Genomic DNA, 20,075 nt, shown 5'->3' with positions numbered 1-20,075 from the left:
ATGATAATGCTATTTAGTCAGGATTCATTCAATTTTATTTTCAAATACATTGAGCTAAAAATTTAATTAATTTTTTACTTTAGCTCAAAATTTGGTACACAAAATACATAATAAGGTATTTTATGAGGGTTTGATCACTATTTTTTTAAAATGTCTGTTTCTTTGCATACTGATGTTGGAGACATTAAAATTGAGTTATTCTGCGAACAATGCCCAAAGGCTTGCGAAAATTTTTTAGCACTTTGTGCTAGTGATTATTACAATGGTTGTTTGTTCCACAGAAACATTAAGGTACGTAAATAATGTCTAAACAAATAAAAATAGTTGTTAGAAGTAGATATGCTCAAAATGTGTGTATATTTTCAGACAGACATTTTATAGTAAACTACTTTTTAGGGTTTTATAGTACAAACAGGGGATCCAACAGGAACTGGAAAAGGAGGCACATCTATTTGGGGTAAAAAATTTGATGATGAGTTCAAAGAAGAATTAAAGGTATGTACAATTGATTAAATGTATTAAAAATTAATGAATGATACAAATATTACACATAAATTTAATAACGTATAATAAATCTTGTTTATTTTAATTTTATTTTACAGCATAATGCAAGAGGTATGGTCAGCATGGCTAATAATGGTCCAAACACCAATGGTAGTCAATTTTTCTTTACATATGGAGAGCAACCACATTTAGATCTCAAATATACATTATTTGGAAGGTATGTAAATTTATCACAATTCTATGGGGATCTATATATTATTGTAAGCTGTAATTAGAAGATGATAATATTAACTAATGATTCCGACTTCAAATCCAGGAAAGCACCACTAAATTTACATTTAATCTCATGCTTGGCAATGAAAGAAAATGTTGTGAGGAAACTTGCATGTGGGGAAAAAAATCTCCCACATATATACATTTGAGCTGAGTGCTGGAGTAAGCTTGAAACCTTCTCAAAAAGGAGAGGAGCCTTAGCTGGGATATTTACAGGCTGCTACTTTTTACTTTACTATATATTATACAAAGATTTATGGTAATCAAATTACATTGATTTATTTGAACATAATTAAATTAAGTTATATTTAATATAAAAAAATTAAAAGTAAGGACTTAAATACAAAATAAAATAGCTGCTTAGCAAATTAAAACTGGATTATTATGAAATGCTAGCAGTATTTCTGTATTGATAAGGAAACCAGATTTTCTGGGCAAAAAATTGACAAGCTGCATTGGAAGGAAAGAGACATATAAGTCTATATCGACATATAAGAAATATTTTTGTTTAATTTTAATTTAGTATGAATCATCATTAAGTTATTACTTAATTATGATAATATAGTAAGCATGCCCTTACTTATACTTGCAGTTTTCACAAAATATATATATATATATATAATAAATATTGTTTATGATTGTGAATTTGTAAGTTTTCCTAAATAAGAAACTGATGATGACATTAAAGTGTTTTTCAAACTTCTATTAACTTGGCATATATATGAAAAATAAAATGAACTTGCGCTCATTCTGTACAAATAATTTATATTAATTAAAGGTGGTCTCGTTTTCAGGGTCATAGATGGTTTTGACGCGCTCGATGACTTAGAAAAAATGGTTGTCAATCCAAAAACATATAGACCTGTGACAGAGGCCAGAATAACTTCTGTAACAATACATGCAAATCCATTAGCTGGTTAATTTTAATAAAGTTCATATACAAAACATTTTTGGTTTTCTTTATTGTTCAAAAATTTACATCACAGTGCTGTAATTATTGCTCATAAACAATGCTTTTGATTTATTAAGCTATTTAAAGTTAATTTTATTAAAACAATTGGTAACAATGAATACTACACATAGTTATATTTAATCTATTTATGCAACAGTTTATCAGTAATTTTAATGAATGTAAATTGTGCATAAATTGCTTAGAATCTGTGACTATGATTAATTAATAAATATTTCTAAGAATCCAGATTACTCCAACAGTTGTAACAATTAAACTATATTTACAAAGTTTATGAAGAATTGCCTTCTTGTAAGCCTATTTAATGACTACTCCTAATTTGCTATATTTATTTTTAATATATTTAAAGTGGTAAGTACATAATTATAAGAGATATAGTTAAATAAAACTATTCAACAATGTTTTTCATTTAAAATACTGATTTAAGTATAATATAATATTATTTAAGTTTTAAGGTATTTTTAATAAATGGAAATTTAAAATCTGATATCAATGTCTATGTCGACAATGCTTGTAGGAAGTCTTAAATCTCATGTTTCTAAATCATAAAAATTATCCAAGGAAAAATTTGGTTCATTTTCTTTTTTTATTTCCGTTTCAGGTATTTTATCATCAAAATTATCTGTAAAGTGAGATTTAATGTGGGCAACCAAATCTGGTTTCCTTTCAAAGGTTGCACCACATTCAATACAAGGCATATTCACAACCAAGCATTCATGGGTCTCTTCATGTTTGTTAAGTTTATCTTTTCTGTTAAATTTTTTATCACACTGACTACAACTAAATGGTTTCATACCAGAGTGAATTGAAACATGACGGTCCAGTTCTCTTTTCCGAGGGAACTTTTTGAAACAAATTTTGCATTGGAAAACCCTTGAGCCAATATGGGCTATGGAAACATGAGTTTTATAGGCGTCTAAAGAAGAAAATCTCTTTGGACATTGATGACATTTAATATTTTTAGGCTTATTTTTATTTGGCACTTTTTGTTTCGGTGGTGAAGTCTGTAACTTTCCAGAAGTGGACGGATTTTTTTGTATTTGGTTTATGAAGCTGCCTTCACCAGCAATATGGTCCGGCACTCTTGGTAAATCATATTCATTAGGATTTGTATTATCTGAATTAAAAGTGGGAGAAGTCATTAGGTTACTAAAAGGATTAACATTAACAACCATATCATGAGAGTCTTGTTCATTATCAAATTCTTTATGTTCAGGGCTGACTGGTCCATGTCTGACTTCATGTTTAAGTAGCTTATCTCTTCGTCCAAATGTAAGAGGGCATTTACGACATGCGTAAGGTTTCATTCCAGAATGAACTAGAACATGTCTTTGCAGATCACCCTTTGCTACAAAGCTCCGTGGACACAAGGGACAAACATGAGGTTTATGACCTGCATGAATTCTTAAGTGTTTACTCAAATTTGTATTTCGAGAGAAACTTTTCAAACAGTACTGACATTGAAAAGGTCTTATACCAGTGTGAACAATGGAATGCTTTCTCAAATCTGATCTCCGACCAAAGCATTTATCACATTCAGGACAGTGATATGGTTTGTCACTACCATGAACTTGCTTAGTGTGTGCAACATATTGACTACGTTCAGCAAATACCAAGCTGCATTCAACACATTTATAGGGAAGGTTTGGATCATGAAAACCATGCTCATGTTCTTTACACTTTTCTTGAGAAACAAATGCTTGATCACAGTACTGACACATAAATACATTCTTATAATATGATTCTGAGGCTGTTTCTCCATCAGGAGTATTGTCCCTGTCACCAGTTTCAGTTTCAGTTTGATCAACATTTTCCGATTCTTCAGATGAATCATAATCAAGGCTTGGATCCACAACCATTACTACACTGTCTTCTACAATATAATCTTCAACCTTAGGTTTTAGGTTTTCTTGGACATTGTTATAATTAAAATTACTCAATTCAGATGAGTTCGAGTTGTCCAACTCATTGACGCGGTTTGTTATCTGTCTCAGTCTAGCTTCACTTTGAATACACTGTGATCTGAATTTAGAACATTTATTTACTTTAAATAAACACTTGTAACAAATTCTAGCAGGAAGTCCGTCGTTAGGTTCCATCTGAAAAATGTAAGAAATCGATGATCATATTTCTGCTGTAAGTACATATTACAAACAAGATATAATATATTATTGCATACAGACCTGTAGTTCGAAACATTCTGCGATTTTCGAGGTTAGAGACATATTCGCATCATCATCGGGAGCGGTCCCGAATATTGATACTGTAAGGCCACTTTTACTTAAACACAAGCGACAAAGCGCATGAAAATTCGTGATAATAAAAGAATCATCCATTTTAAGCACAATATGACATTAAATGAAAGTTTAAACGTCTTATGGACTTTATTGACTTTATAAATAACAGTTGTTCTATTGTTTACTTTCCTTAAAATATGTTATTGGAACATTATGTCAGTTTTGTGACAAAAGCCAAAACAAAAGCCTTGGAGACTACGGCCTTTTGTAGCGACTACGCAATCGTTCGATCCGAGTCAACTGAGCCGATGTTCGGCAGGGCTGCGCTAGAGGAACGTCCTTCTCACCCTGCCCGACTCGATATTCACAAAAGTATATCTGACTTTGATAACATTTCTCATTTTGATATTTTTGTTAACTTATTAAATTTAAATTTATATCAACATTGCTCTTTTGAAATACATAAAATTTCAAATTTGAATTTATGTATTATAAAACCGCGCTACTTTCGCAGAAAAAAATGGTTATTTCTCTTCTACAGGATTAAATTTAGTTTACTTTGCTATTATTGGTTATAAAATTTTAAGCAACATTTAAAATTCTTGAAAGACGCACACGGATTCGCTAGAGCAATTTTATTAAGATTTCGTCCAATCACAGTTTTTTTTTCTTAGCATAATAGCTGCTATACGATAGATAACCCAAGCAGAACACATTTTTATGTGTTGCCAGAACTAGGTCTATTGCCATTTGCCATTGTATGAATAAGCTACTATTTGGATAGTTGAAATGGTAATTAAAACAGATTTATTTTTAAGTAAGGTCGTACGGACTAAAGAAAGAAATGTGTTTGATTCAATATTGTTTTATTTATTTTAAAATTCAGCAATTTATATAAAGTAAGTAATAGAGCTGCAGATTATGATATCAGTAAGTCCGAAGTTATATTATTTTTTTTATTTAAATTGATTTCTTTATTTTTATTGTATATTTTTATGTAAATCCTTTATGTTAATAATAATTTTGTAAATACACATATGACATTCAACATTTTTTGAATATCTCAACGACGTATCGAGATAAATATCGACAGTTTTTACATTAATATAATAATAGGTCAATTAATTTATAGCTAGTTTTTTTAATAATATTTTTAATTGCTGTTTTAGATCACGACAATGATTACGTACAGATAAAAAATCTGTCGTTAAAAAAATTAGTGATTTCATAAATCATTAACCAACAAAAATAATAATTATCAGGTTGAGGTTATTAGGCTATTACTCACAGCTTGTTGAATTTTTTTTGTAGCTTACACATTTTTGTGCACTTTCGTCGAATGAAAGACTTCCGTTACAAGTAAGGAGACGAGGATGTCCTTCTTGGCATGCAGCTTACTTTTTACAGCTTTCTTTGTATCTGTTGAAAAAAATAACAAATAAATTACTAGTCTCCAGAACCAATCAAAGGTTATCTGCAATCATGATTGAAGAATTTTCTCGTTAATTTTTAATCATTAATCTGATTACATTTTGGTTAAGTCTGATTACAGCCGATAGGATTTGTCTATGTTTTAAAATGAATTTAAAAATGTACTTGTAATTGTAAATGAGGTAAGACGGTTCATCGAATGTATCTAATGTCATCGTAGGGCATATGAAAAAAAAATGTTTTAAAAGTATAGGTACATGAAGTTTTATAAATCAAAAGAACAAGGAACATCCAGCAATAATTCGAAATCATACTATTAGGATTTCAATCTGGTACATTTACTTGCCAATCGCAGTTACTTCTTATCGAGTAAAAAGCCAGACCAGGCGGACAGGACATTGTAATAGCTGAGACTGCCTAATATATTATGAAGTTTCGCACATTTTGAAGTCGCCTTTAGGTACTGGAAAGAATCCGTAACTACTCTTAAACTTCTGTAGAAATAGGCATACGTAAACATTATATTTAATTTAATTATGAATATTTTATAAACATTATACATACGTGTAATGGACTGTTCTATACTTTTACTTTTATATATATACTATTTACTTTTACCTTCTGAGGGGTAAGCGCAGGGATATACGGGCCATGTCGCTGACGAAATAAAATGAAGCCCGGCAGGACATATTTTACGATACGCTATATTGTTCTGTAAATAAATTATATAATACTTATTACTATAATGTTAAATATTTTTTGTATGACAATATTTGAAAAATTATTTTTATAACTGGTTACACGATTATCATTGGAGATGTGTCTAATTTTAGTACCGGTTACAGGTCCTTGAATCGGTATTTTCCTCAAAACCAAGCCACGAAGTGTCATATTTTGTGGTGTCACTGGAAATAAATGGTAAATAATAATACATAAATAATCATCCAATGTGCAAATTCCCTGAGATTTAGTAATTACTAAAAACTTACCTAAACATATGTATAGCAGTAATTGTTTTGGTATTATCATTATTACAATAATACAATATATCCGCAGATGAAAAACGTATTGTACACTGATATAACATAAAAATATATATTCTTACACTCAAAATTAATAGAAAATACATTCATGAAAGGATACTTTAAAAATGTGGTTGCCATAAAACTAATTAATTACTGAAATTTTCATTGAAACTTAGTTAAAGAAAAGACGTTTGAAAATCAGTGATAAATTTATTTTTAAGGGATGACCTTAAATACCTCACATAACGCGAATGATGTCATTGTCTAGAAAATAGTTTTTTAATTTGTATTGTAAAATAGCGCGTTTAGGGCGTAAGATTCGCACTGTTTTCTTTCAGGCTGAACTGGTTGACTATGGAATCTCCACATGCGGTTAGAAATTACTATGATTAATTAAAACATTTAGCGTGTTACTAAAGCTTAAAGGCTTAACTGACCGACTGTAATTGTTAATGTTAATTGCAACATAGTGACAGTTTGGTCTAAGTAATGAACTATAATAATGATATCACAAACTGGTTTTAAAATACCAGAGAAACATTTAAGTAATGAGGACCATAAATAAAAGTTAACTATAATAATAATAATCATACCTTAATTACAGAAACAAAAAATTATCAATAAAAGTCTTCAAATGAAGCTCAGTTTAACACCAATTTGTGTTTATAATTCATCTCGTGCTTGACGGTGAAGGAAAACATCGTGAGGAAACCTGCATGTGTCTGATTTCATTGAAATTCTGCCACATGTGTATTCTACCAACCCGCATTGGAGCAGCGTGGTGGAATAAGCTCTAAACCTTCTCCTCAAAAAGGGAGAGGAGGCCTTAGCCCAGCAGTGGGACATTAACAGGCTGTTACTGTTACTGTTAACACCAATAAAATTTATGAAATTCTTCTATATCTATAGGTATTTCATAAAACTAGAAAACAGTGTTTAAAACTGATCCCTTTGATTTTTCTCAAAAAGAAGGGCTTCACACAAATTCATAATGAGGAAGAAAGTGGATCCACAACTTCCAATACTTTATTAAATATAACGGTACTTCAGACGGTGACACAGATTATGTGTTACCAATCCGTTAATGTAAAACTACCCCCAACCCTGTTTAGAAACCCATCACAACGAAGAAATGCACAACTACCGAAATTAAAATAAAGGAGGCTATTTTATAGTCTTATAGCCTTTAGGCATTGTAACTCTCGCTTCAACCAGAACAATTTTTTTATACATAGGTAACGAACGAATTCGCTGTGCTTTGAAGCTCCGGAGTATTTTAATTCGATTTGTTTATTTTTAATGTATAAAAATATTTTATTAAGGCAATGATGAAATTGTCTGTGTATAAAATAAATTAGTGGCTTAAATTATACAAATAAAAACCTTAATTATTTTTTTAAACAGTAAAATGTCTTAAAACACATAAATTCCGATAAAATATAAATAATACATATTTTAAATATGTTTTAATAACTATATAACTTCATCGAAATTACTAGCTTTTTTTAAATTGTAAAAACAACTATAAATTACATATTTGTTTTTTATAAAATGGGTAGGCAAGTGGTCACCATCGCCCATAAACATAATAATAATAATATTCTGGGACACTATTTACACACGGCCATCTTATTCCAAACTAAGCAGAGCTCGTACTATGGAAACCAGACAACTGATATACTAAATATACTACTTTTCTTTTGTAAATACATACTTATAACGATAATTACACCCAGACTCAGGACAAACAGACACGTTCATGCACATCTTCTGTCTGTCCTGGGTGGGAATCGAACCCACAACCTTCGGCGTGAAAGGCAAGTATCTACCAACCACGCCAACCGGCCCGCCCGCATTGGAAATAAGATCCATTGTATCTGTAGTTATTATATACCTATATTGTACCTGTATAGTTATTAAAGTAATATATTATTTTGTTTTAATTAAAGTTACTAAAAACTTACAATAACAGCCTATGAATGTCCCACTGCTGGGTTAAGGCCTCTTCTCCTTTTTTGAGGAGAAGGTTTTGGAGCTTATTCCACCACGCTGCTCCAATGCGGGTTGGTGGAATACAACACATGTGGCAGAATTTCAGTGAAATTAGACACAAGCAGGTTTCCTCACGATGTGTTCCTTTACCGTAAAGCACGAGATGAATTATAATCACAAATTAAGCACATGAAAATTCAGTGGTGCTTGCCCGGGCTTGAACCACGATCATCGGTTAAGATTCACGCGTTTTTACCACTGGGCCATCTGGGCCATCTCGACAAAACTTAATATATTCCTCGTTTAATAAATACTATACTACAATATCCTAATATTAAATTTTATTCTACTTAAATTTTAATATTGATGTAAGTTTCAAATATATTCGCTTATTTTAATATTATTTACATACCTAACAATAGTAATGGCACACCTAACAACAATAACTTTTGTATTATCATTGTTGTAAAAATAAAGACAACCGCGGTTAAAAACCTCACTATAACGATATTATTTCAAAAATGTATCCATTTTATATAGTCTCTTATCAGTCGATGTTCTTTAATTTAAGATCATCAGTATATTAATGAAACAAATTACTTCTACTAAGTCGATGAGGCTTGCGTCATATAAAATTAATTATCAAGAAAGTAAAATAAGCTACACTATGTTTTTTTTATTACTAGTGTGTAGAGACAAAATCATTGACTCAAACGCGTTATAATAATCTCTTCTAATAATTAATTAAAACAGAGGCTTTCCAGTTTTATGGATATGGTATAAAGTTTTATGGTGTAATATTTTTATAAGAAATATAAGGAAATATTAAAATATTATTAACTTGCAGTAGTTTATTATTTATTTATATATGGTAATTTAAATAAAATAACGTTATTTTTCAAGAGAAATTCGAAACGTTTTGTATACTTTGAAATAAGAATAAATAATAGAAAATTTGGTTAAAAATTGTTTTCAGTTTTATCAAAACAAAATAGATTCTTGGTATGAATCATATCATTACAAAGTGCCATACAAAGTGAATATAAATTGTACTATAATAACGAATAAAATACATATAAAATACACGTTTAACACGTTTCCAATTAAATATATATAAAGCATTCGAGAATGGTTCATTTTCTGTTAATTTAAATCTTTTAATTTATGCATCGTTAAATTAACATAATTTATATTAAGCTTCAATCTAAGCCGTTTTGTCCAATAATCAATAAATTCTCCAATTGTGAATTATTAAACACTTGTTTTTTTTCTCATTACACAATCCGCTTGCAAACAAGGTTTTTACGAGATTATCCTTTGCTAATACACTATTAGTTGCCATATATGAATAATTGAAACAAAAACTGCATTTTAAATATATGTACGTTTATATATGTTTGAAATAAATATTAATTATTATAGATAGGTTCTAAGTGGTCTAAGTTTACTGTTAAATTTCATTTGTGGCTATAATATGGGCTTCCTAAAATTAAATAAAAAACTTAAGTTATTATTAATTTAAATGATCATTTAAAAAGGAGTATTTTTAATTTATCTAGAATGTTGTTGAGACAGGCATAATTGTGGTCAGCAGAAATAGTTCAGCTATTAGTGTTTTAATTTCCTCATCCATTAATTTGTATTCTTCCTGTCTTTTATTATTTTTCCTTTTCTTTTTCAAATAATATATCACTATCTTCTGTTATAAAGCATTCCAACAATTGTGACCATGTCGGATATATTAGTTCAATATATTTTTTCACTAGTTTTCGCCCGCGGAGCCGCTGGTTGAGTAGTTTAGACGAGAAAGCGTAAAGAGGGTAAAACCTGATTAAAGCAAATTTCACACATCTTCGAGAACTGTCAAATATGCAGATTTGAAGATAGCAAAAAATATTTTTGACTATTATAAAATAATACCTTAATCGTAAGCTGAGATGGCCTAGTGGTTAGAACACGTAAATCTTAACCGACGATCGTGGGTTCAAGCCCGGGCAAGCACCACTGAATTTTCATGTGCTTAATTTGTGATTATAATTCATCTCGTGCTTGACGGTGAAGGAAAACATCGTGAGGAAACCTGCATGTGTCTAATTTCATTGAAATTATGCCACATGTGTATTCTACCAACCCGCATTGGAGCAGCGTGGTGGAATAAGCTCCAAACCTTCTCCTCAAAAGGGAGAGGAGGCCTTAGCCTAGCAGTGAGACATTAACAGGCTGTTACTAGAATTCAGATGGCAGTGCTTGAAACATTTTTGACCCAAACTGGGTAAAGCCGCGGCTTCAGCTAGGTATAATAGGTTAAATAAATATAAATTAATTTTATTAAATAGCCTCCGGCCTACAAATAAACAAAGGCATGAAATTTGATAGCGCTCTTCACATTTTATACTAAATATAAAATTTAAAAATATTTGAAAAAGAAAAAAAAACAATTTAAAGATTAATTATTTGAAATTATATGTTTTTTTATACAATTTAAGTTGTTTCTGTATTAAGCTTTTCCGTCCCCAAATTACACGCTCGAGGATAGGCAAAGAAGACCGGCTACGGCCCATTGTAAATCTGTTCAAAGGAACTTCTCCTGCTAACATACCCATATAGATTAGAGTGCGTATTGAAACAGTGGTCGACCTCTTCTAAGCAGTTCAATGTTTATAACGTATTTTTTTAAATCATAGATAGGTGGATGGGCCATATGATGGTAAGTGGTTACCATTACCCATAGACATTGGCGCCACCAACCTTGGGAACTAAGATCTTATTTACTTTACTTCAAACCTGAACATAACAATTAAATACTATTGCTGCTTATTTCAGTATTTATAACAATGCACCGACAGATGTCCTCAGCCATATATGAAGTCGTGCAGATTTTAATATCGTTGCACTGTCTCGATAATATTAGTTACTCAAGCGATATGGCATTTGGAATATTACTACAACTGATTTATTTTGTCTAGAAAAGCGGGTACCTTCGAATACCTATGAAATTTAAGGAACATTAAATAGGTTGTATCGGATTATATACCTATCCTAAAACAGAATGATAGTGCATAAATAGAGAGAGGGCGTAAACATTGCTTTCCTGGAATGTTGAATTACTTTATCAGAGCACTGTTCTTCAACAATTGCCTAACATCAAACAATTAAGTTTTATATGTCATAAAAGTGGGTAATGCTTACCTTACTTGATCTATTAAAGCACTCAATCACTTTAGATTAGAAACCTGATTTTTTTTTAATGTAAGAGGCGGCAAACGAGCAGTAGGCTCATCTGGTGCATTGTCTAATAGAAATTCTCGGCTCTTTAGTTAGAAATTACAAAAATAACACAACCAACAGATACTGCTCCATTATTATATTTTTTTTTTAGTATTATGGCCATAGATAGATATTTATGATTTTTACATTCTACAAAAAAAAAACAGCTTGGACTGTTTAAAAACTTGAAATTAGAGACTAACTAAAGTAGGAAAAGTTATAACAGTTTATTGTATCACAATATAATTACATAAATATTATGTATCATCACGATTATATAAATAATTTTGAAAGAATAGCGTCAATCGATCGATCGACGATCATTGTATAAACACGACAAGTAAAGTTATTCCTCTAATTCAAGACCCTGGAAAAAGGTATTATTAGTTTGCGTTTTTAAGCATGTATTTTTAGTAATTAACTCTTATATAATTTAAATTTAAATAAGACTGAAAGATAAAGTACTTTATTTAGATATTTTTATTTATTCATAACATAAAATAATACATATTAATTCATAACAGTACGTGAAAAATATAAAATTTATTTACTAATTATTTTATGAATTATTATTCAAACGCGTTCTTAGTAAAATTTGGCAATAGACTTCGCTTCGCATTGAACTCGATCGGCGTCTTCGCAACGACTGGTGACGGGGTTAAACGCCAATCCAGTATCGCAGGACAGGATGCGGGCGTTCCCGTTCATACACGAGTAGAAAGCAGAGCAATCGCCTTCATACCTTAAAAAATACATATACAATTTGAAAAGCGACAGTACACATGAAATAATAAAGGTCAATAAATAACGTTTTAAAGGTATCAATTTGACGTTCACGATTTTTACTTTAATACGTATTATGATTTTCAAAATGGTGAATAATTATTAAAATAAAAATAATTAATGCTTCTCTTACTTATGGTTTGTTACTACTGGGTTGCCATTTCGGTCAATCGCGGCTGGAGGACACTGATACCCAACGAAAGCTGAAATACGTAAACTAAATTAACACGATCCTTTAAATATATAATAATGGTATTAAAAATATATTATGTATTACTTTCAACATTGCAGGTAGGCACCAGTTCAGGCCAGTCGCATTGGGCAGTAACAGGGTTAAATGCTAAGCCAGTAGGGCAAAACATTTCAATGGCTCTGCCGGCGTTACAAATGCGATAATGTCCACAGTCATTTGGCTCAGCTACGGGAGATGGAAAGTATCCGTATTGATGTGCGCAGTCAGCTGTAGGATTCGCTGGCTCTGTTAATAAAAATAGTTATGAGAAAGTGAAACTATTCTCAAAATTACGTATATTTTGATTAATTATAATTTGAATATGATTCTATGGTTGTTATAAATTAACATAGGCGTGTGTCGTAATAGTTTTGCACTCAACGTTCAACCCAACGATATTGACAATTCTCAATCAACTATCAAAAATTTTTTTTATAGTAGTAGTTTGGCGAAGCAAATGCTACGTACGTTTCAGAATTAATATATTATTAAACTTAGACAAAGTTTAAAAATTGTTAAACATGAAGTGTCGTCCGTATTTTATTATATTTTTAACATTGTTATTATACTTACGGGTAATGCCACGACCTACGCAAGGCACATCCTGAGGATAACCGCAAGCATACTCCGGCCACTGCGCGTTAGGGTTGAAATGAAGACCATCTGGACATAGCATTTCAGTCGAGAGATAGTCCTAATACAGAAGAAAATATAAAACTGTAGTCTTATACAATTATAGCTATTCATTTTTTATAAAAAATAAATATTATTATAAAACGAACCCGGCATTCAATGTAGGAATCACATTCTCCCTCCACTTTTATGTATGTATTCCGCACTTTGCAAAGTGGGCTTTTTTCGGCATTGATTGAAGACTGGCCGTTGCCTAAAAATTAGATGGGCAATTAATTAACCATTGTACTAAAATACAAAGAGAGCAGTCTCAATTGGTATAAAGCTGCATTTCACACTATAAAGAATAATATATATATAGTGCTAATATTTTATTATATATACATATATATAATAATATTAAGTTTAAATTGTATTTGTTTAATTTTTATTTGTATTTGCCTTAAACGCTTTAATTTAAATAATTATGTTTAAATGGTTTACGTTTGATATGATATGGATACTGTCTGATACTGATACTGTAAATCGACAGAAAATTAATCGAATTTGACTCGCTCATTACAGCACTAGTAAACTATATGAAATTTTATTACATTTTTTTCTTCTTCCTATTCTTAAAGAAGAGTAGAAAATTCCGCATATTATAGAAATATTATGTACGACTACTGAAGCTTATAAGAATTGAGACCCAATGATCGATACTATCAATATCGAATATTTTAAACAATACACGAAAAAAAAAGGCGTAAGGCACGTCGAGTGGTTTTTATGAAAGTATATTATATATATATTCCGAAAAGTAAATATTAGAATCAATTCATCAATTGAAAATAAATATTAAAATGTTATTTTTTAATTATAATCAAATGTACTCACAGATTGCAGATAGCAACAAGACAACAAAACAAACAAAGAAATGCATCGTTGAGGATCTGACGACTTTCACAGCAGTAACGATTGCGAATGAGATCAATATCGATGTGCAACGATTTTATACTTCGGCTGATAATTAAAAAATAATTAATAGAATTTATGCTCATAAATCACTTGTCATTAAAATAAAATTACATATTTTTTAAAGAATTGTTTTATTCGATGAATGGCACTATCATTAATTGACTATACATTACAAAAATTAAATGGAGATATGAAACAACGAGTTGATCGTTTATGGCTTACATTAAAATATAATTATATACAATTACAATTATTAGAAACAGGATAAGTTGACAATATAGTTAAAATTATTCTTGCTCTGGATTTTGAGTCTCATTTTCTATCAATTCAAATTGTCTTGGTTGATAGAATGGTTCCTCAGTTGTTGGATATTCAGTGACGTTTTCCGCGTCTTTGGGCCGCTTCGCCTCGTTTCTCAGTTCTACGGGGCAAGCTGATACTTCATGAGCCGCGACGCAGGATTCGGTGAACTCAACATAAGCAGAGAATCCACCGCAGGACAGCCGGCAAGTCTTGCCATTAATACAGATGAAGTAAATTTGACAATCGTTATATGTAATCTGAAAAACATATAATCCATTAAGAAGAGTTTCTTAACCTTATTTACAGCGAAATCTGCTTACAAAGTCATTTGTTATAAGCAGTTGTATTTTTAAGGAACCCAATATTTAAAATTAAAAAACGTAAGTCGCGAGTCTTTTTGTATAAAACCTCACGAATGATCACTAGTTTAACGTTTTAAAGCGCTTAGAAACAACTATATTACGACGAGACGAGCTGAAGATTATGATTCTTACAACTGGTGGTAGGACTTTGTGCAAGCTCGTCTGGGTAGGTACGGAGGTAAAATCAACAGACATTCTACCGTAAAACAACAGTACTTGGTATTGTTGTGTTCCGGTTTGAAGGATGAGATACTTTTTTCAGCCTTTTGTCGTCCACTGCTGGACGAAAGCCTCCCCCACAGAACGCCAACAATCCCGATCTTGGGCAGTCCGCATCCATCCCGTACCTGCCACCTTTTTTAAATCGTCGGTCGATCTATGACAAGGATGAGTGAGCCAGTGTAATTGCATTCACAAGGGACATATCATCTTAGTTCCCATGGTTGGTGGCGCATTGGCGATGTAAGCGATGGTTAATATTTCTTACAATGCCAGTGTCTGTGATCATTGGTGACCACCATTAGGTAGCCAATTTGCTCGTCAGCCTAGCTATTCTAAAAAAAAAAGATGTTTGGACGGTAGAACGAGTTTCGTTACCATTTCATTTTGTCCTCTATTCTCAATTTCTGTTTTCCTGTTCAACTATTTCTTAAGTAGGTACAAAACTCTAGTGGAAAATTGTTATTATAATAATTAATATCACGCATATTTATTGTTGACGTTCTTAGTAGTAAAATTTCATTTATTTGCGCAATCGCAAGTGTTGCCAGTCCAGTATATTGAGCTTTCTTTAATTTAGCATTTTAACTTAACCTATTAAAATTTTAACTTAACCTATTAAAATTTTGTATAATCTTCTAGAGATGGATGACAATATAAAAAATTGATCTAATAAAATATATTGAGTTAGTTGTATTCTTAATAATTATCATTAAATTAAATTAATTTAATTAAAATATACTTGTTTTGTTACATAAGCTTAACATTAAATAAATATAAAAATATTTTCAGAAATATTATTTATGTTCTTGAGAAAATTTATATTCAATTCTGGGTGAGCAGCATTGATATTTTTAACAGTTAATGTTCTGTTAACAGTTTAAGTCATGTTTTTGAAGTGGGTAAGTCCATCGCCCATAAACATAAGAATAATAATATTCTGGGACATTATTTACACACGGCCATCTTATTCCAAACTAAGCAGAGCTCGTACTATGGAAATCAGACAACTGATATACTACATATACTACTTTTCTTTTGTAAATACATACTTATACCGATAATTACACCCAGACTCAGGACAAACAGACACGTTCATGCACATCTTCTGTCTGTCCTGGATGGGAATCGAACCCACAACCTTCGGCGTGAAAGGCAAGTATCTACCAACCACGCCAACCGGCCCGCCCGCATTGGAAATAAGATCCATTGTATCTGTAGTTATTATATACCTATATTGTACCTGTATAGTTATTAAAGTAATAAATTATTTTATTTTAATTAAAGTTACTAAAAACTTACAGTAACAGCCTATGAATGTCCCACTGCTGGGTTAAGGCCTCCTCTCCTTTTTTGAGGAGAAGGTTTTGGAACTTATCCTACCACGCTGCTCCAATGCGGTTTGGTGGAATACAACACATGTGGCAGAATTTCAGTGAAATTAGACACATGCAGGTTTCCTCACGATGTTTTCCTTTACCGTAAAGAACGAGATGAATTATAATCACAAATTAAGCACATGAAAATTCAGCGGTGCTTGCCCGGGCTTGAACCACGATCATCGGTTAAGATTCACGCGTTTTTACCATTGGGCCATCTGGGCCATCTCGACAAAATTTAATATATTCCTCGTTTAATAAATACAATCACACATTTTTAAACTGGCTCGTGCATTTCCCATACGACAATTGATGTTTCTAAATCTTTAAATTTTATTCATTTGTATATTACTAGTAGTATATTACGTTGTTCCAACTTCACATGCGTAAAATAACGGTTTTGTCTAATGATCTTCTGAAAATAATTATGACTGAAGCGTGTAACATTCTATTTGCCCGTACCCTGTTACTTACATACACGCCACACGTGCACGTATTATTTTCATGTGCTTACTTGAATATATTTTAATGTTTCTAAAATTATGTGTCAAATTTAGATAAGGATTAAATCCTTGTGATAAATATGTTGAGAACTAAAATTACCCTGTATGTGTAACAATAATTATTTACTAACTTTTTCAGGTTTTACTATATATTTTGGTATACTATTATTAGCTTCCGCCCGCGGCTACGCCCACGTGTGAGGGGTTCGGTAGGGGGGGGGAGGTGTTAGGTAGCCTATGTGTTAAATCAGGGTATAAGCTAACTTTATTTCAAGAAAGAGTAACAAAGATCACACATCCATACACATCCACATTCTATCGCGCTTAAAATATTAGTAAGATAGGACGTTAACTTTTTTGTCTGCAATATTTTAGCCACTATTTATTTCAACTATCGTTTTATTCACACAATATAATTTTGACAATTTTCAATAAGCTCCGACTTCACACATTGGTTAGTGTTTTCATCGAAGGAGAGACCGGCATCACAATTTAGGAGACGGGGGCGTCCCTCTTGGCATGCAATGTAATGCTTGCAGCTATTTTTATACCTGTTTAAAAATACAAACGTTATATATTTATAACCTAATTAGTACAATAATTGTGAAAATGCATGGTCATCCTATTATTAAATTTGCTGATATTTTGATAGAATTTATAATACATTTTTTTTTATATGCGCCGGGATGGCAAATGACTCTACTCCACCTGATGGTAAGTGGTAGTAGAGTCCAAACGCGACGACGGCCAGTACAGTCGGGAAGAATGTTCTGTACTAGCCGTCCCCGCCTTGCCGGCCCGCAAGATGCCTCTTCACGCCTCGTTTGAAGGAACCCGGGTTGTAAGAGGATGAGAACACGTGAGCTGGTAAGGAATTCCATTTTTTCAAAGAAAGGAGTTGCCAAATTTCTTATAAGAAGGAAGGGGGAAGCAGTAATTAGAGAGAATAATTCCTCAGAGCACTCGCCGTGATACAGACGATAGAAAGCGCTCAGTGCTGCTATCTCGCGACGCAATTGTAAAGGTTCAAGGGTGTTTGTGACCTTTACGTCGCCAATAATGCGTACTGCACGTCGCTGCAACCGGTCCAAGGCCTCCATTAGGTACTTAGCGGAGCCATCCCAAAGGTGCGAGCAATATTCAACGGAAGACCGTACCTGTGTTTTGTATAACAGGCACAGTTGTTGTGGCGTGAAAAAACGCCGCACCTTGTTCAGAACTCCGAGTTTTTGTGAAGCTGTTTTTATAATAGCCTCGATGTAATCCCTTGGACTAAGGTCGCAGCGAACGTCCATCCCCAGCATGGCGATTTTGCTTTGCATCAACAGCGGAGTACCACAGAGGGAGGGAAGAGGGGAAAATGTTGACTTTTTCGCCGTGAGAGCGCATACCTGTGTTTTCTTGGCATTAAACTCAACAAGATTATCAGAGCCCCATTTGGCGATGAGCTCTAACGTCCTATCGAGTTCAATGACAAGATTCTCCCGCCTCTCCTCAGTTTCCGCCCGCCCAGCCACTGCGCGTCCGTGGTATCCACCATGCACTGTACTATCATCTGCATAGCAATGTATGTTCCCAAGAGAGAGCATATCATTGATATGCAAAAGAAAGAGTGTGGGAGATAGCACAGATCCCTGGGGGACGCCAGCATTCACTACATAGAATTGTGAAGCGCAACCATCTACTAAAACACGAAGGCTACGCTTGTGTAGGAAGCTGGCAATCCAGGTGCATAGCTGAGCAGGCAGACCATATGCCGGTAGCTTGGAGAGAAGACTTCTGTGCCAGACCCTGTCGAAAGCCTTGGAGATATCGAGGCTGACAGCCAACGATTCTCCATGCTTGTCGATAGCTTCACCCCAGAGGTGCGTTACGTACGCTAGAAGATCACCTGTGGACCGTTTTGGTCGAAACCCGTACTGACGATCATTAATTAGACAGTGATCTTCTTTATTTTTATTATACTTCTGGTGTTTATACAATGATTCTATAAAAGATTGGCCATATTATGTTGCCATCGACAGCATCGTTTTAAACATATTGTTTCGCACCTGTAAGTATTTCTATTGCCTTACCTTCTATCTAAATCTAATTTAGATAAATACTTAATACATACGTGTGATAGATTGGCTTTGACATTGAATTTCAGATGGGTACGGGGAGGGAAATGCTGGCCATTTCGCTTTTGGATCAAAATGAAGCCCGTCAAGGCATAAACTTCGGTAGGCTTTATTGTTCTGTAACGAAATGTACATTATGGTGAATATTTTCAAATAATTTAGCAGTGACGTAAACAAATGTAGATTAAAAAAATAATTCTACCTGGCATTCCACATATTCGTCACTTTGATATTCCACTAAATAATATCCATTTACGTTTCTGCAATTATAATCATTTAACTGATTTACAGTGTAGAATGAAATAAAGTTCTGTGGAGCGGTTGGTCTCGTTGTGAAATTGATAATAGGCTGCGTTATTGGTTTTATTGTTGTCGTCGTTGTAGAGGTTGTGGAGAGGACATTGTATGAAGGTCTATTGGGAAAGTTCCAAGTAGGTCTCTGTGTATTTATCGGTTGGGTATTAATCATTGTTGTTTTTGCTGGTCGCTCATTTAAATCTCGTTCGTAAGTAGGAACTTCATTTGTCACTTCAATTATTCCTGTATCTGGATGAGAAGAAGACGAAGATGATATTGCATTAGGTATTGAAATATCAGGTATGGTTTGAAAAATAATAGGTGTAGCTGATGCCTCTTTCGAAGTTTCATTTGACATATCATCTAAACTTTCATTAGGTTGAGTGGATGGTTTTGGGTCTTCAGTTGTTGGTTGCGTATACGTTAAAGTTATGCCATCCGGTAGATATTCATTAGATTGAGACGTTACCGATTCCGAAGTTGCTGGTTCATTTATGTGTACATTAGTAGTATATGACTTCTTCTTTTCTTGCGGTTGGAAAATCGTATAGGTTGCTCTAATAGATGTTGGAAATTGGGGTTCGGATG

The 20,075-nt window shown here is 32.6% G+C and overlaps 3 protein-coding genes across 3 annotated transcripts; 1 reads left to right on the top strand and 2 right to left on the bottom strand.

Moving 5' to 3' along the window:
• Positions 1-1,724, top strand: LOC126779726 (peptidyl-prolyl cis-trans isomerase-like 3). Its single transcript, XM_050503875.1, has 4 exons — positions 1-291; positions 397-495; positions 603-721; positions 1,572-1,724. The coding sequence occupies exons 1-4, from the start codon at positions 151-153 to the stop codon at positions 1,696-1,698; spliced, it is 486 nt and encodes a 161-aa protein (XP_050359832.1). The 5' UTR covers positions 1-150; the 3' UTR covers positions 1,699-1,724.
• Positions 1,725-1,733: 9 nt separating this feature from the next.
• Positions 1,734-4,487, bottom strand: LOC126779503 (zinc finger protein 497-like). Its single transcript, XM_050503549.1, has 2 exons — positions 3,931-4,487; positions 1,734-3,846 (listed from the first exon to the last, which is right to left on the bottom strand). The coding sequence occupies exons 1-2, from the start codon at positions 4,081-4,083 to the stop codon at positions 2,278-2,280; spliced, it is 1,722 nt and encodes a 573-aa protein (XP_050359506.1). The 5' UTR covers positions 4,084-4,487; the 3' UTR covers positions 1,734-2,277.
• Positions 4,488-12,284: 7,797 nt separating this feature from the next.
• On the bottom strand, positions 12,285-13,531 carry LOC126774718 (protein obstructor-E-like). Its single transcript, XM_050496258.1, has 5 exons — positions 13,497-13,531; positions 13,288-13,408; positions 12,760-12,960; positions 12,616-12,685; positions 12,285-12,441 (listed from the first exon to the last, which is right to left on the bottom strand). The coding sequence occupies exons 2-5, from the start codon at positions 13,388-13,390 to the stop codon at positions 12,285-12,287; spliced, it is 531 nt and encodes a 176-aa protein (XP_050352215.1). The 5' UTR covers positions 13,391-13,408; positions 13,497-13,531.
• Positions 13,532-20,075: the final 6,544 nt, after the last annotated feature.

Source organism: Nymphalis io, chromosome 2 (assembly GCF_905147045.1).
Source record: "Nymphalis io chromosome 2, ilAglIoxx1.1, whole genome shotgun sequence".
NCBI lineage: Eukaryota > Metazoa > Arthropoda > Insecta > Lepidoptera > Nymphalidae > Nymphalis > Nymphalis io.
The sequence above is the reverse complement of the archived record's forward strand: the minus strand, read 5'-3'. Positions and strand labels throughout refer to the sequence as shown.

What these genes read in the sequence shown, in the direction of transcription:
- LOC126774718 (XM_050496258.1), bottom strand. Translation starts at nt 13,390, where the DNA reads ATGCTATGTCCAGATGGTCTTCATTTCAACCCTAACGCGCAGTGGCCG. An exon ending in CGTAGGTCGTGGCATTACCC is followed by an intron (nt 12,961 to 13,287) that starts GTAAGTATAATA and finishes TTTTATTAACAG; the next exon opens with AGCCAGCGAATCCTACAGCT. An exon ending in GCCTACCTGCAATGTTGAAA is followed by an intron (nt 12,686 to 12,759) that starts GTAATACATAAT and finishes TACGTATTTCAG; the next exon opens with CTTTCGTTGGGTATCAGTGT.
- LOC126779726 (XM_050503875.1), top strand. Translation starts at nt 151, where the DNA reads ATGTCTGTTTCTTTGCATACTGATGTTGGAGACATTAAAATTGAGTTA. An exon ending in TGTTCCACAGAAACATTAAG is followed by an intron (nt 292 to 396) that starts GTACGTAAATAA and finishes ACTACTTTTTAG; the next exon opens with GGTTTTATAGTACAAACAGG. An exon ending in AAATATACATTATTTGGAAG is followed by an intron (nt 722 to 1,571) that starts GTATGTAAATTT and finishes TCTCGTTTTCAG; the next exon opens with GGTCATAGATGGTTTTGACG.
- LOC126779503 (XM_050503549.1), bottom strand. Translation starts at nt 4,083, where the DNA reads ATGGATGATTCTTTTATTATCACGAATTTTCATGCGCTTTGTCGCTTG. An exon ending in CAGAATGTTTCGAACTACAG is followed by an intron (nt 3,847 to 3,930) that starts GTCTGTATGCAA and finishes TACATTTTTCAG; the next exon opens with ATGGAACCTAACGACGGACT.